The sequence below is a fragment of the Salarias fasciatus genome, chromosome 13 (genome assembly GCF_902148845.1).
Source record: "Salarias fasciatus chromosome 13, fSalaFa1.1, whole genome shotgun sequence".
NCBI lineage: Eukaryota > Metazoa > Chordata > Actinopteri > Blenniiformes > Blenniidae > Salarias > Salarias fasciatus.
Window position 1 is genome coordinate 27,354,984 of NC_043757.1, and position 14,465 is coordinate 27,369,448.

A 14,465-nucleotide genomic window follows, 5' to 3' on the forward strand; every position below is an offset into this window, starting at 1 on the left:
GGATAAGACTGTGGCTCCAGCGCCTACGTCACTTCCGCCTCCTCCTCAATAGCAACATGGCGGCCGTGGTGGAGCGGGTTGACGGAGGAGTGGGGTCGTTGGACTCGGACTCGGTGTCGCTGAGACAGTCCACGCCTCTGCCGGACCAGCCGCACCAGAACAACCCGCTGCTCGGGCTGCCCATCGTGGCCATCGAGACCATCCTCAACTTCCTGTCCTACGACGAGATCAGCCTGCTGCGCTCGGTAAGCAGCAACAACAAGCTAGCGCTAGCTGCGGCCGCGCGCTGCAGGCTGCACACTGCACGAGAGCGGAGTTAGTGGAGACACCCGGGCGGGGTTTAGTTCATGAAGACACCCGGGCGGTGTTTAGTTAGTGAAGACACCCGGGCGGTGTTTAGTTAGTGAAGACACCCGGGCGGTGTTTAGTTAGTGAAGACACCCGGGCGGTGTTTAGGTGTTGAAGACACCCAGCGGTGTTTAGGTGTTGAAGACACCCAGCGGTGTTTTTGCTCCACTCAGCGTCGTGGTCCTATGGAGGAGTCTCCTGCTGTCCCCTCTGGGACACCGTAGCTCTTCACCTGTCAGGATCAGATAACGGACTAAAGGTAAACTCTGGATCTGGTTGTTCGTCGCTCTCAGCAGCTCAGCGTCCAGTGAGTCGAGTCTTCCAGCTGCCCTGGACTGAAGGCTGGATGTGAAATGATGCTGCGGCCGGTCTGAAGCGCTCCAGCCACTAGGTGGTGCTGCGGAGGCTGAAGGTGGAGGTGGATCTCCTGTTTTTCCTGGTGGATCGTCTGGACAGCTGAGCAGAGTGCTGCTGTCTGTAGTCCTCCACGGCGCCCGGCGCTCCCTGCAGGGTGGAGCAGCGTGGTGGAGCCGCCGGCCGTCCTCCTGACACCCCCGCGTTTCTCTGGCGTCATGCCGTCCCGGTGTGGGACCGTCCTGTTCCTGATCGTGCTCCGGGCCTGTTAACGTCTCTGCTCCGGCTTCATACTGACGTCATGGCAACGGGAATGTGCATCTACTGATTGGTGCAAGGCGTGAAGTGAGACATGCTCAGGAGGAGGTCCTCTGGCGGGTGGAGGAGGTCCTCTGGCGGGTGGTGGAGGTCCTCTGGCGGGTGGTGGAGGTCCTCTGGCGGGTGGTGGAGGTCCTCTGGTGGGTGGTGGAGGTCCTCTGGTGGGTGGTGGAGGTCCTCTGGCGGGTGGTGCCAGCCCCTGTTAGTTCACGTCATTGTAAAGCTTAAAGAGTCACTGGACTCCGTCCCTCCAGGAAGTTTTCTGAATTTCCATGATTTCTGTGACTTTACAGTTTTGTCAAGTTGCCGATCTGACAAGATGGCACCGACTTCATGGAGATCGGTTGAATTTAACTTCATGGTTGCGAGAACAATTGCAAGAACGCAACTTCCTGAGGAGACTAATGCGGGGCCGGCCGCGGGGCCTCCTGAGGGGCCGGCTGCAGGTTGGGCCAGCCGGCTGCGGGGCCGGCTGCGGGGCCGGCTGCGGGGCCGGCCGCGGGGCCTCCTGAGGGGCCAGCTGCAGGTCGGGCCAGCCGGCTGCGGGGCCGGCTGCAGGTTGGGCCAGCCGGCTGCGGGGCCGGCTGCAGGTTGGGCCAGCCGGCTGCGGGGCCGGCTGCGGGGTCAGAAGTGGAGTTGACACTGGCCTCCAGTCAGAGGAATCTACTGAACCACAAAGGACTGTAAACTGATGGTGTCTGTTTGATGGTGGAGCGGATTCTGCTGTTGATTCTTTCACACATGAATGAAAACTTGATACCGCGTCCCACACACACAATACTGGAGCAGGAGAAGGTGCGCCGTGGTCAAGCTGCTTGTGGAAAACACCTCAGTGAAGCTGAGCTTCTCCTCTCTGACCACCGTCTGCTGTCTCCTCAGGTGTGCAAGCGCATGGACATGATCTGCCAGCGCGTGCTGAACCAGGGCTTCCTGAAGGTGGAGCGCTACCACAGCCTGTGCCAGCGGCAGGTCAAAGCCCAGCTGCCCCGGTCAGTACCGGCTCCGGGCCCGGGAGCCACGCTGCAGCCGCCACTGAGCACCACAAGCACCACAAGCACCACAAACACCACGAGCACCACGAGCACCACAAACACCACGAGCACCACAAACACCACGAGCACCACGTCTCACCGAGAGGCTTTATCGGGATCAGTACCAGACCTGAGTGTACAAGCCTCCACTGATCCCCTCAGAGTTAAACAGCTGCTCTCATTCATCCACTGTTTTTAATGAAGTCACTGACAGCCAGACCTGAGCAGTCGATCACAGAGCAGCGCCGCTCTTCAAGAGACCGTTTCTAAAATCCCTTTTCTGCAGGCGGGAGTCTGAGAGGAGGAACCACTCGCTGGCCCGCCACGCCGACATCCTGGCCGCCGTGGAGACCCGCCTCTCTCTGCTCAACATGACCTTCATGAAGTACGTCGACTCCAACCTCTGCTGCTTCATCCCGGGGAAGGTGAGCTCCGTCAGCGTCCGCAGCACCGCCAGGGTCCACCGGGGGGCGGCCTGACCGTGTGCCGTTGTCCTCAGGTCATAGATGAAATCTACCGCGTGCTTCGCTACGTCAACTCCACCCGGGCGCCGCAGCGGGCTCACGAGGTGCTGCAGGAGCTGCGGGACATCTCCTCCATGGCCATGGAGTACTTCGACGAGAAGATCGTCCCCATCCTGAAGAAGAAGCTGCCGGGGGCCGACCTGTCCGGCCGCCTCATCGGCTCCGCACCGGGTGAGAAACGCGCACACACACACACACAGACACACACAACATGTTGAAGTGACCCTGAGATGAACTCTGACCCTCCGCCCCCCCCCCCCCCCAGTGGCCGGGCCCTCCACCTCCCTCACCACCATGTCGCTGCTGGCCAAGAACACGCCGTCGCGCTCGGAGATGACCAAGGTGCAGCAGCAGGTGAAGGTGAACGGCGCGTCCATGACGGCGCTGCGGCGCGAGATGCAGGAGGTGCGCGTCAAGCAGCTGGAGCAGCAGAAGCAGCTGCAGGACCAGGAGCAGAAGCTGCTGGAGCAGACGCAGGTCATCGGCGAGCAGAACGCCCGGCTGGCCGAGCTGGAGCACAAGCTCCGCGAACTGATGGACAGCAGCGCCGCCGCCATGGGCGGGGCCGGGCCCGCGCCGGCCGCCGCCTCCACGTCCGCCGGCCCCGCAGCCTCTTCCGCCGCCGTCACGACCGCCGCCACGTTGGCCGGCGGCGGCGACACGGGCGCCGAGTCGGCCGGGCCGCCGGGGGCCGAGCAGGGCTCGTCGCTCAAACGCACCAGGAAGAGCTCCGATGTCCCGCGGCAGTCCAAACGGCTCCGCAGCAAGAAGTGACTCCAGTTCACCCCGCTCCCAGGTTCCCCAGAGACCCCCCCTGAACCAGTACTACAGGGCCCCCCCTGAACCAGTACTACAGAGCCCCCCCTGAACCAGTACCCCAGAGTCCCCCCCTGAACCAGTACCCCAGAGTCTCCCCTGGTCACCCCCCAGAACCAGAACCCCAGAAACCCCCCCCCCCCCCCAGGAACCAGTACCCCAGAGACCCCCTCTCACCCCTCCAGAACCAGTACTTTCTTAGCCGAGTCTGGAGCGTTCCTGTCAGAACCGCATCGCCGTGCTGGACCGGATTAGAGTTCTTTGGGGAACCAGGACTTGGCAGAACCCGGACCGGGTCCCATCAGATGGTTTCTTTCAGGACTGTGGTTCCCGGTCTGGTTCTCTTGGTGACCAGGATCCACACAGACGTTACTACTGAACTCAACACATCTGGTGTTTACTCAGTGATTGGTCTCAGCAGTAACTCCTGGCTGTTCCACCGTTCTTCATGGTTCCCTGGGGAACCCCCCCCCCACCCCCCCCCACCCCCCCCCCCACCCCCCCCACCCCCCACCCCCCACCCCCCACCCGCCCCCCTGCTGGGAACTCTCTCCCTGCTGTCAGTGTTTGTAGCAGCAGAGCCCTGGAATGAAGGAATGAAGGAAGGCGTCTGGTTCTGATGGTTTTTGCACAGTTCTGGATCCGTCTCAACCTCAGGCGTCCGGGTCCCCGGCGGCACGGGGAAACGGTTTGTCCACCGGGTGTTGGCCCGACAAACGAGGCCGTGGCTCAGAGGCAGAATGGGCAAATGAAGACTCTTCCAGCAACGTGTTTGTCGGAGTGTGTGAGGCAACTGCTGGATGTGATCAACGTGAAGGTTCTGTGGATCCAGATCAGGCCCCAGGAGGTCTGGAAGCCGTTAGCGGTTAGCATTAGCAGCTCGGTGGATCATCTGCTCCGGACTCGGCTTCTCCTGCCTTTCCAGACAGAACGCCGAGTCTGTGGCCTTTCCCACGCTCCTGCAGGGTTTTCGGTTCAGGGCCAGAAGCAGCGAGGCGTCTGGGATCCAGACAGACTTCCTCCACCAGAAGACCAAGTGCAATATGAATCAGAAGCCTGTGAGAACACGAAGGTGGAGGTTTGCTTCCCGCTGCCGGGCGTCCCGGTGGGCCGAGCCTCTCGGCAGCGTCAGGATCTGACGGTTCAGCAGTGAGACTCTCTGCAGGGACGCTTATGAAGATGCCATCTGACCTGCGTCTGCGCCCCTCGCCGTGGCTCTAACCCCTCGCTTCACGTCCTTCCTGACCTCTGGAGATCAGCGTCTGCGTGTTCAGAAGAGGCCGAGGTTCAGGACGGATCTCGTCCGGTCCAGACCGGAGAGGTGGAGTCCAGGTCTTGGGTGGCGTCGGCGCTTTTCTGGTTTCACACAGATCAAGTCTGACCAGCGGGGTTCTCTCTGCTCAGACCTGCAGTCATGGTCTGCCTTACCGTTTCAGAATGAAGGAAAGCTGCCGGTTCAACGCCCGCGGAGCCGCTTCCTGTCCCACCGCGGCTGTCGTCTCATTTCAGAGTCATGTTCTCCCTGCGGCTCTGTGGACGCCTCCAAGTTCAGCTGCGCTTCAGCTTCTGTCATTTTGTTTTCCTTCTGATCTGTCATGTCAGCGGTTCTCAAAGTTGTGGGGCGGGGACCCCGGTGGGTCACCAGAGGGGGTCAGAGGTCAGGGTAATTTCCCATCATGCATTTTGAGATAAAAGTTGGAATACTTAATAATTTGACTTTTTGAAACTGGACGTTTCTGAATAAAATCTTCCTGCTGCTGAACTGAATGAGCTGCCAGCCCATATTGTGGCTGCCCCCCCACCCCCACCCCCCACCCCCCGGTTTGGATGACCTGCAGGTGGCGTGAGACGGCGAACACAGCGTGTGTATTATATTGACACTGGGCTGCAAAAAACACAAGAAGATGTAATCTAGTGGCTTAATTTGAGACTGCGTCTCAGTCTAGGAACTTGTACTGTTCTTTTCATGTACTTCAAAGTGTAGATTGTGAATTATTTCATGTATGTAAACCAAGAAAACTATCTTTTTGAGTTGGCTAACTTGGGGCTGACTGTACGGTTTTGTTGCACACAATACTGTTACAAATGTACAAATCAAACCTATTAAATCTCAACTTAAAGTATCTGCACGTCCTGTGTGTTCACTGCCGCTGTGTGTAGGAATAAATACACACTTTTCCTCACAGTGCTGGAATTTATTTTAAACCCTAAAGGACTCCAGGTGGGTTTGAGTTTCAATCCCAGAGACCACCCTCACTGAGGAGCCTCCACAGAGCCGTGCACCGTGCCCAGCAGCCACATTCACCCTGTAAAACCTGGAAAAAGGGCCGGGTGTCATCCAGGTCACAGCGGCACATATTTCGTCCAGGGGTGCCCCCCTTAGGGCGGTCCAGGACGTGGACACTGCTCTGGTTGAGTGGCAGAGGGCGGCCGGCTGTTTGGGAACCAGTGAACGGTGTCCGATCCGCTGTGGGAAAGGTGTGGAGAGAGCCGAGCCCTTATCGGGGCCCTCCATAGCAGACAAGCAGCTGTTCAGACATACGCACGGCCGAGGTCGAGTCCATGTAGCCCCTCAGAGCTCCGACTGGGCTCAGGAGCTCCGCTCTGCTCTGCCACCGGGACTTCCTGACGTAGGGTTATGTCAAGCGAGTCGTATAGGCTGACTAGAACACAAACCCAACAGCACCTTTGGAAGAAGAGCAACATTTGGCAATAGAGTGACACCCACATCGTCCAGATGCCACCCCAGGCATGACGGGTTCATGGTGGGTCGAACTCACCCATGTGTTTTCAATTCAATTCAGCTTTATTTATGAAGTGCCAATTACAGCATGGTCGTTTCTAGACACTTTTACAGAGCAGATCCACATGAGCAACCATAAGTGACTGTGGGAAGGAAAAACTCCCTTTAAACAGGAAGAACCCTGCAGAACCAGGCTCAGAGGAGCAGAACCCTGCAGAACCAGGCTCAGAGGAGAACCCTGCAGAACCAGGCTCAGAGGAGCAGAACCCTGCAGAACCAGGCTCAGAGGAGGAGAACCCTGCAGAACCAGGCTCAGAGGAGGAGAACCCTGCAGAACCAGGCTCAGAGGAGGAGAACCCTGCAGAACCAGGCTCAGAGGAGGAGAACCCTGCAGAACCAGGCTCAGAGGAGAACCCTGCAGAACCAGGCTCAGAGGAGGAGAACCCTGCAGAACCAGGCTCAGAGGAGGAGGACCCTGCAGAACCAGGCTCAGAGGAGAACCCTGCAGAAGCAGGCTCAGAGGAGGAGAACCCTGCAGAACCAGGCTCAGAGGAGGAGAACCCTGCAGAACCAGGCTCAGAGGAGGAGAACCCTGCAGAACCAGGCTCAGAGGAGAACCCTGCAGAACCAGGCTCAGAGGAGGAGAACCCTGCAGAACCAGGCTCAGAGGAGGAGAACCCTGCAGAACCAGGCTCAGAGGAGGAGGCTTTCTGCTATTCCAGTTGGGGTGAGGGGACAGAAAGAGACGGAGATAGGACAGACAGTTTCTTGTATCTACATACATTTCATGGATAAACAGAGAGTACGTAGGCTACAAGAGGAACAATCGTCAGTGACACCTAGTACTAGAGTGAAATTACATTGAATCGAGAGAAAGGAGCAGAACTGAGAGCCAGTTCCACATGGTAGGAGCCCGGGCTGAAGTTAACGCCTACACCCACTGGGTCTGGGTTACAAGCTGCAGGGCCTCCTGAGGGGCCGGCTGCCACATGGATCAGCTGTTATAATTAATGCCAATTAGAACTGATTGCACCAGTTGAGTCCAGGTTGTCTCATTAGATCAATGGATCAGCTGCGATTGATGTTCTGTCTGCGATCCCTCAATCTCGGCTCTAGTCCACCTAAGAGACAGCCTCTTCTTCCAGGGTTTTGGTGCAGTGGCGGCGCCAGGCTATTTTTTTTGCAGGTGCTACGAGGTGCCAACCGCTGATGGTGCTTTTAAATTCACGATGAAATGCTATTAAAGACAATCAAGACGGGCATGCTCAGACACAGCTCTCTTTAACAAGACTGGAGACGTCTTTTCGCGAAATGAAAGAAGATCTTGTTGTACTGCAGAAGAGAACAACCGAGGCAGAGGCTCGTATCAGTGCTAATGAAGATGCGGCTACGCGCCATGAACAAGCCCTCCGCTAGCTGCTGCACAGGGAGATGGATCTGACCGCAAGGTGTGAAGAAATGCAAAACCGACTTTGGCGAAACAATATGAGAATCTACCAAGTTGCTGAAGACAGTGAGAAAGGAAAGGATGTCAAGTCCTTTGTACAGGAGTTACTCAGATCTACTCTTCGACTCCCCTCGGAACTTCACATGAACATTGAAAGTGCACACAGAGCGCTCAACGCCAAGCCTAAGACCTCGAAGCTGCACGACGCTCCCTTGTCGTTAGATTCTTGGACTTCTCTGTTAAAGAGACTGTGTTACGACAGGCTTGGGAGCAGGGGAAAGTTATGTATAACGGAAAACAGATCTATTTCGATCATGACTTCTCCCCCGAGCTGCAGAAGAAGAGAGCGCTGGTACGAGACGCAGTGAAACAGCTGAAATAATAAGAGCAAAGTGCATTTTCCCCGCACAACTGAGAGTGTTCTGGGAAGACGGCGTGAAGACCTACAGGACCCTGACAGATGCCGTTGCCGTGCTCCAGGAGCTGGGGCTGCACGTTCGAGCCGACGAGAGGGAGCGACTCGAGACCGAGCTGGCCCGGGAAGGATGGAGCACTGCAGGATGGAGCCAGAGGCCCAGCAACTGTCTCTCACGCCGAGCTCAAAACCTTCTTCAGCACTGAGGATTAATTTATATATATAAATAATATATAAATTATATATATATATATATATATATATATATATATATATATATATATATATATATATATATATATATATATATATATTTTTTTTTTTTTTTTTTTTTGCCAAGTTTATCTGTTTATTTTGAAACTTCGATGTTGGGAGAAAGATGAATATTTTCAACATGGACGGAACGTGAGAATCTTCGAGTGGAGATCCGTCTATCCACAGTTGGAGCCGCACAACGAGACGCTCTGAGAGCGACAGCGAGGCTGCGCACGTCGTGCCGTTTCCCGCGGAGGACCGGTCACCAACCTCCGTTCAAGCTACACCGGAGACTGGATAATTTAAGTTTGAGAACTAAATTTTGCATTGAAACACTTCAGATGATCCAGTCAGGTATGTGGAAGCCAAATCTGTTGTATTTCTTTGATATTTGTTCATTTGTAAAAGTTTACTCTGTCCTGAGACTTATATTGGGCTATTCTTTTGTTATTTCTAATATGTACTGTTATGAAAAATGTGTGAAACAATACAAGGTTGAAAAGAAAAAAGTAGAAAATATAATAATATGGATAATATAATCTGTGTTACTTACAATGTCAAAGGCTTAGGGAGCCCAATTAAAAGGAAAAGTATTGAATCAACTGAAAAAACTGAACTGTGCCATCGCAATGCTCCAGGAAACGCATCTTTCAGAAAAGGAGCACATGAAGCTTAAAAGGGAATGGGTTGATCAGCAGGTTAGTTCTTCATATCAAAATGGGAGAAAAAGAGGAGTTGCAATTCTTTTTAGTAGAAAGGTATATTTTATTCATGAAAAAACCTTCAGTGACAAAGAGGGGAGATATCTGATGGTTATTGGATGTGTAGGGGGCGTTAAAATTACTCTATTTAATTTATATGCGCCGAATGAGGATTGTCCAAATTTCTTTAAAAACATTGCATCATTGACAGCAGAAAAAGCTGAGGGAATCGTTCTTATAGAGGGAGATTTTAATTGTGTTCTAAGAGCATCTGTAGATCGGCTCCCTGCAGATTTAAATTCAAGATCCAGAAAATCTCTCACTCTCTGTGCACTGATGGATGAACTAGGTATGGTGGATGTTTGGCGTCGACTACATCCTAAAGAAAAAGATTTTACCTTCTTCTCACATGTACATGGTAGTCGTTCGAGGTTCGATATGTTTTTGATGTCTACAGTAGATTTTTACAGAGTCGCTGAGTGTAATATAGATGCAATCACTATTTCAGATCATGCTCCAGTTTCTCTAAAATTAAAGGGGAACGGTCGTTTTTACAATCTGGACCTTATTTCACATTCGTCACAACAACATTTACTCACCCGTTTGACTTTCGTGTGATTTGCAGTTGTTTCGGAGATAATTAGATGCTCCCATATCCATATAACGGCAGCGGGCGGGGCACCGACATGCAGCCGTTACAGACGCTCTTTTCTCTTATGTTTGTTGTGGTGTGGTAGATACATGTAAATGTATTAAGTCAGCATCACTTAGCGCTATTGGGAAGTCTGTAAACCGGCTAGATTGAGCAACTCTCCGGGAGCGCTGAAGCGATGATGTCATCACACTGCGCCGTGGCGCACATTCATTCTGTTTGTTTACATGGAAGTAGCGTCTCTGCTCTGCAGTCAGACCACGGCATCTCCATCGGCTTTTTTAGGCAGTCAGAGTTTATTTTCAGCTGGTTGTAAGTTTGGTACAATGGTTCCAGTGTGCATATATCCTGGCTGTGAAAGTAAAATGACCAGCTGGACGTCACTGAGCTCACAGGCTCCCACTGCGTGACCGGGATTTATTGAAGCTATGGCTAATAGCGCTCAACACGGACCCCAGCATCAAAGTTCCAACTTAACCACATTTGGATTATCGGGTGTGGAGTGCCCACTTCACATCGGAGGACTTCTTCCCAGTTCAGGAAAGAAATGAAGGCCAGAAGATCCAGAGAATGAACCTCAAAAAGAACGCCATTCCAGCGGCTGCAGGAGGAGGACTTTATCCAAAGAATAACTTTAAGTATTGGAGAGCAAATGTATCTATTCTAAATAATGATTTGATCCAAAAAGAAATTAGAAGAGGCCTAATAGAGTACATTCAGTTTAATGATAATGATACCTGTGTCCCCATCTACACTATGAGAGGGAGCTAAAAGCGTATTGAGGGGAAATATTATTGCAATTTCTTCAAGAATAAAAAAGGAAAGACATGCAGAACAATCAGAAATGGAAAATAAAATCAGAAATTTGGAGAAAGAATATCAAAAAAACCCAAAAGATATCACATTAAACACGTTGAAAGAAAATAGGCAGAAATTAAATGAATTTTTAACCTATAAGGTAGAGGGACAACTTCGAGTTTCAAATCAAAAATACTATGAATTTGGCAATAGGGCAAGTTGGCTATTAGCATTCCAGCTTTGTAAATTACAATCAGGCAGAGTAGTTCAAAAAATTAAGTGTCCAATAACAGGGGAAATATTTATACAGCCCAAAGATGTGGCCAAGGCATTCGCCTCTTACTACCAGGAATTATATAAGGAGGAAAAATGTTACAAAAAAAAAGAAAAAACTGAGATTCTTTTCAATTCAATAAACCTTAACAAATTGACTGAGGAGGAGGCGGATATGATCAATCGTCCAATTACAGAGCAGGAAATTAAAAACAGTATTCTGAAACTTAAAAATAATAAATCTCCAGGAGTGGATGGCCTCCCAGGAGAATATTACAAAATGTTTGAAAAGGAGATTCCTCCACTCTTGTATAAAGTTTACAATTATGCACTTTCAGAGAATGATCCTCCTCCATCATGGTCTGAAGCCATTATCAGCATTATCCATAAAGATGGTAAAGATCCTACTTTGTGCACATCTTATCCTCCCATCAGTCTCCTCTGTGTCGATCTGAAAATTCTCACTGCTATTATATCTAACAGAATACAAAAATATATAAGAAAAATAGTGAAACCTGATCAAACTGACTTTATTGCACATAGACATGGATCTGATAATGTTCAAAGAGCCTTAAACCTCCAAATAATCGCTCATAAAAGGAACACCCCGTCGATGCTTCTCGGCTTAGACGCCGAGAAGGCATTTGATCGGGTAGACTGGTCTTTTCTGCAACAGACACTGAGACATATGGGCTTGAATGAGATGTTCATTAAGTGGGTTCAAATTTTTTATAAAAATCCAAAATCACGGGTGAGAATCAATGGTTATTGTTCAGATTTTTTTCCACTGGCCGTGTGGCACTAGACAGAGCGAGGTTCTGTCTCCATCCTTGTTTGCTTTGAGTATTGAGCCATTAGCTGAACTCATAACATCTAACCCACTCATACAAGGAATAAGAGATGAAAATAATGTGCAGCACAAACTGGCACTTTTCGCGGATGATATTTTATTGTTTTTGGAAAATCCCATCACATCTGTACCTGCTCTGCTCAATAGTCTTAAAGAATATGGTGAATATGGTGGTTTAATTAGGGATGCACCGAAATGAAAATTCTTGACCGAAACTGAAAAATGAGGAAACTCAAGCCGAAAACCGAAAGCCGAAAGACCGAAAGAAATGAATAATTATTAGCCCTATTCCTCAGGGATATTCTTCAGGGATGATCAGGTTCATCGGATTAATCACTGCATCCAATTAGGTAGGACAGGACAGGACAGGAAAAGTTCCTGTCTGTGGCATTTAACCTACCGTATTTTCCGCTCTATAAGTAACACATAAAAGCCTCTAACTTTCTCAAAACCCAACAGTGCACCTTATAATGTGGTGCGCCTTTTTTGCAGAAAATACGGTCATAAAGACCACCCGGTTGTCAGTCCGTTGTCTTGACTACGCTTCCCATAATTCGTTGCGACGTGATCACATGAGCAAACAACCTCTGCTTGCTGTAAGCTAGCCACTTCAAACAGAACGGTAAACAACAGCAGCATCCACCTCTAACCCGTCAGTCACAGTTTGTCCTCCAGTCTCCCAACCGGAGAGCACGGCCCGTGGCTGGCAGTCCGCACGCTGTGCCGCCGAGAGCGGACAGCTGGGACGCTGGGAGCGGCCGGCCGCCGGCCGACAGCCCGTCCGCCGGGCCGCCGGGAGCGATGGGGGACTTCACTAGCTGGCTGGACATCGGTGACCAACAGCCAAGACGGTCTGACAGACCGTTTGGGTTTTTATAATTCAAATAAATCTGTTAAAAATAATTCCCCTGTCCTGTAGTTCTTTGACTTTTCCTAAATATGTGTCTTGTATGATTTTCTGAAACAAATAAGGTCCTGACAATGACACACATAATATTACAAAGCATTCAGTGTCTCCAGAGGTGCCAATTACAGATTCTGGTCATCCTCCATCAAAGTACAGCAAACCATGTATTTCTCCTTTCGAAAAATTAATTTTATAACGAACATATTTTCTGAATAAATACCTTTGTCCTGTCAAGCCTGCAGGGTGAGGACAGGACCGTGTGGGAAGGTGTCCGTCCTGGTGCTCAGCCAGGGAGACTTATTTTACTAATTTTAATATGTTCTTGATTATTATTGATGGTCAGTAATACATCAATTTTGTGTGTGTTGGTGTGTGTGTGCGTGTTTGTCAGGGAAACGAGTGCGCGGAGTGTGAGAGGTGACGCTGCGCAAATGCACACTGTAAAAAGTTTAAAACCTGATTTGAGTAAAGCATTCATTCATTGGAATCGCATGCCTGTCTGACTATCTTTGGGATATAATATTGGCGAAGAGGATAGAGCTTCCCCTTTCGTCTCTTCCTCAGTTCCTCGCTTTGCCGGGCGAGCCGCCGATTCCCTGGGTCCGATGGTATGGGTCCTTTCAGATTTTTATTACCGCTGCCGGGCTAGCCGACGCTAGCGAAGCATGGCTACGGGCGCGGCTAATCCACAGCCTGGGAACCGAGGGACAACGTATCTTCCACACACTCGGACCGGCAAGGAAGTACCAGGACTGTGTTGCTTTGTGACCTCTAAGGCAACTGTTGTTGTGATACTGGGCTATACAAAAATAAAATTGATTGACTGATTGATTGACTGATTGATTGATTGATTTGCTGGCTGGACATTTTGCAGCTCCACAGAGTGTGATCGTCTGTCGGATTGCTTTCCGACAGTGCAAACAGAGACCAGGTGAGCCCGTTCATCAGTACGTCACAGACCTGCGGTATTTGGCTAGCTCCTGCAAATTCGATCATCTGGAAGATTAATGTTTTCGCGATCAGTTGGCGGAGCATACAGCTGATCCGAAATTATGGGAAAGACTGCTTATGGCACCGGAGGATCTGCCTTTGTCTAAGGCGGTGGAGATGGCGTTCCAGCTGGAGTCGGCTGGGCAGTTAGCATCATGGCCAACACGTGCGAACCCAGCTTCATCACACTTGGCGTCACTCGCACAGACAGTGGCCCCGGCAGCTCAGTTCCTCGACCCCATTTACCCCCCTGACGAGCTGGAGGTTAACGTCGCGGGTTACCGGGATTACTCAGCACGCCGATCCTACGGGAACTGCGGCTCATCGTCTCATCCCACACGTGCACCGGTCTGCCCAGCCATAGGACAGAGGTGTCAACGCTGTGGGAAACTCAATCATTTTGCCAAAGTGTGCCACTCAGTCCCCTAAGCTGCGAGACCCCACATCTCACCGCACATCTCGTCCGTCCAGTCCGACCACCATCCATGGGCTCAGCCTCCAAGCCTTTCACCTGGTGTAACGTGGAGCTGGATGGTGTGTGTTTACCTCTGCTCCTGGACACAGCTGCCTCCAGGCCCCTCCTCAGTGAGTCCACAGTCCGCCAGCTCTTTCCAAAGCACACTATTAAAGCAAGAGCGGATGAACTGTATGGGTACAGTCACTCTAAAATCAACATGATAGGCACCGCCACCATTTCTGTGAGTTACGGCTTGAGACTCCTCCCAGCCTTCACGTTCCAGGTGTTCCGCCATGGTGCCAACCTCCTGGGGTTTGCTCTCTTCTGTGCCCTGGGATTCTCCATCACTGACAACCTGGGTGCCACCATCCTGACTGTAACGACACCATGGCAGCAGCGTTGGCCGTCGCTTTTCATCCGGCTTGATTGCCTCACCGCCATCGACCCCGCGGTAGGCGCGGCTGTTATCCAGCCTCTGCGCCGGCGACCCCTCACCCTGTGTGATGGTGTCACTGCCGAGCTGCAGAAACTGCTGGATGTTGGCATCATTGAATGGATCGACACATTGCCCTGGATCTCCAACCTG

General features: G+C 51.5%; 1 protein-coding gene across 1 annotated transcript; it reads left to right on the forward strand.

The window, feature by feature from the left end:
- Positions 1–46: 46 nt before the first annotated feature.
- Positions 47–3,864, forward strand: fbxo28 (F-box protein 28). The gene is made up of 5 exons (XM_030107117.1): positions 47–245; positions 1,900–2,009; positions 2,338–2,476; positions 2,551–2,746; positions 2,841–3,864. The coding sequence occupies exons 1-5, from the start codon at positions 57–59 to the stop codon at positions 3,347–3,349; spliced, it is 1,143 nt and encodes a 380-aa protein (XP_029962977.1). The 5' UTR covers positions 47–56; the 3' UTR covers positions 3,350–3,864.
- The last annotated feature ends 10,601 nt before the right edge of the window (positions 3,865–14,465 follow it).

Bases quoted from the DNA above. Each gene is read 5' to 3' on its own strand.
- fbxo28 (XM_030107117.1), top strand. From the start codon at position 57: ATGGCGGCCGTGGTGGAGCGGGTTGACGGAGGAGTGGGGTCGTTGGAC. The intron at 246-1,899 runs GTAAGCAGCAAC...CTGTCTCCTCAG, and splicing joins AGATCAGCCTGCTGCGCTCG to GTGTGCAAGCGCATGGACAT. The intron at 2,477-2,550 runs GTGAGCTCCGTC...CGTTGTCCTCAG, and splicing joins GCTGCTTCATCCCGGGGAAG to GTCATAGATGAAATCTACCG.